The sequence below is a fragment of the Nestor notabilis genome, unplaced genomic scaffold (assembly GCF_000696875.1).
Source record: "Nestor notabilis isolate BGI_N333 unplaced genomic scaffold, ASM69687v1 scaffold25130, whole genome shotgun sequence".
Classification (NCBI taxonomy): domain Eukaryota; kingdom Metazoa; phylum Chordata; class Aves; order Psittaciformes; family Psittacidae; genus Nestor; species Nestor notabilis.
This window is the reverse complement of record NW_009910079.1, coordinates 2419-2907: the sequence shown is the minus strand read 5'-3', so window position 1 is coordinate 2907 and position 489 is coordinate 2419. Positions and strand designations below refer to the sequence as shown.

General features: G+C 64.6%; 1 protein-coding gene across 1 annotated transcript in view; it reads left to right on the top strand.

The window, feature by feature from the left end:
* Positions 1-41: 41 nt before the first annotated feature.
* The window catches only part of HAS3 (hyaluronan synthase 3), a gene marked incomplete at its 5' end in the record, with an annotated part of 1136 nt that continues 688 nt past the window's right edge, over positions 42-489 (top strand). The window contains 2 exons of the mRNA XM_010024248.1: positions 42-167; positions 251-487. Of these exons, the coding sequence (XP_010022550.1) occupies positions 42-167; positions 251-487 (363 nt within the window). The remainder of the gene's footprint in view (positions 168-250; positions 488-489) is intronic.

Genomic DNA, 489 nt, shown 5'->3' with positions numbered 1-489 from the left:
GGCTGGGCTCTCTGCCGGCGCGTGGGTGCAGCGGGAGTGGGGCTCGACGTTCCCTCTGCCCCCAGGTGTGTGACTCAGACACGGTGCTGGACCCCGCCTGCACTGCGGAGATGCTCCGCATCCTGGAGGCCGACCCCCGCGTTGGTGGCGTCGGAGGTGATGTGCAGGTACCCCACACAAGGGAGGGCACTCTGGGGCGGTGAGGTGGGAGATGCAGCAGTGCCAGGGCTCATACCAATCCCTTCCCCAGATCCTGAACAAGTACGACTCGTGGATCTCCTTCCTGAGCAGCGTGCGGTACTGGATGGCCTTCAATGTGGAGCGTGCCTGCCAGTCCTACTTCGGCTGCGTGCAGTGCATCAGCGGGCCACTGGGCATGTACCGCAATGCCCTGCTGCAGCAGTTCCTCGAGGACTGGTACCACCAGACCTTCCTGGGCAGCAAATGCAGCTTCGGGGGTGACCGGCACCTCAACAACCGCGTGCTCAG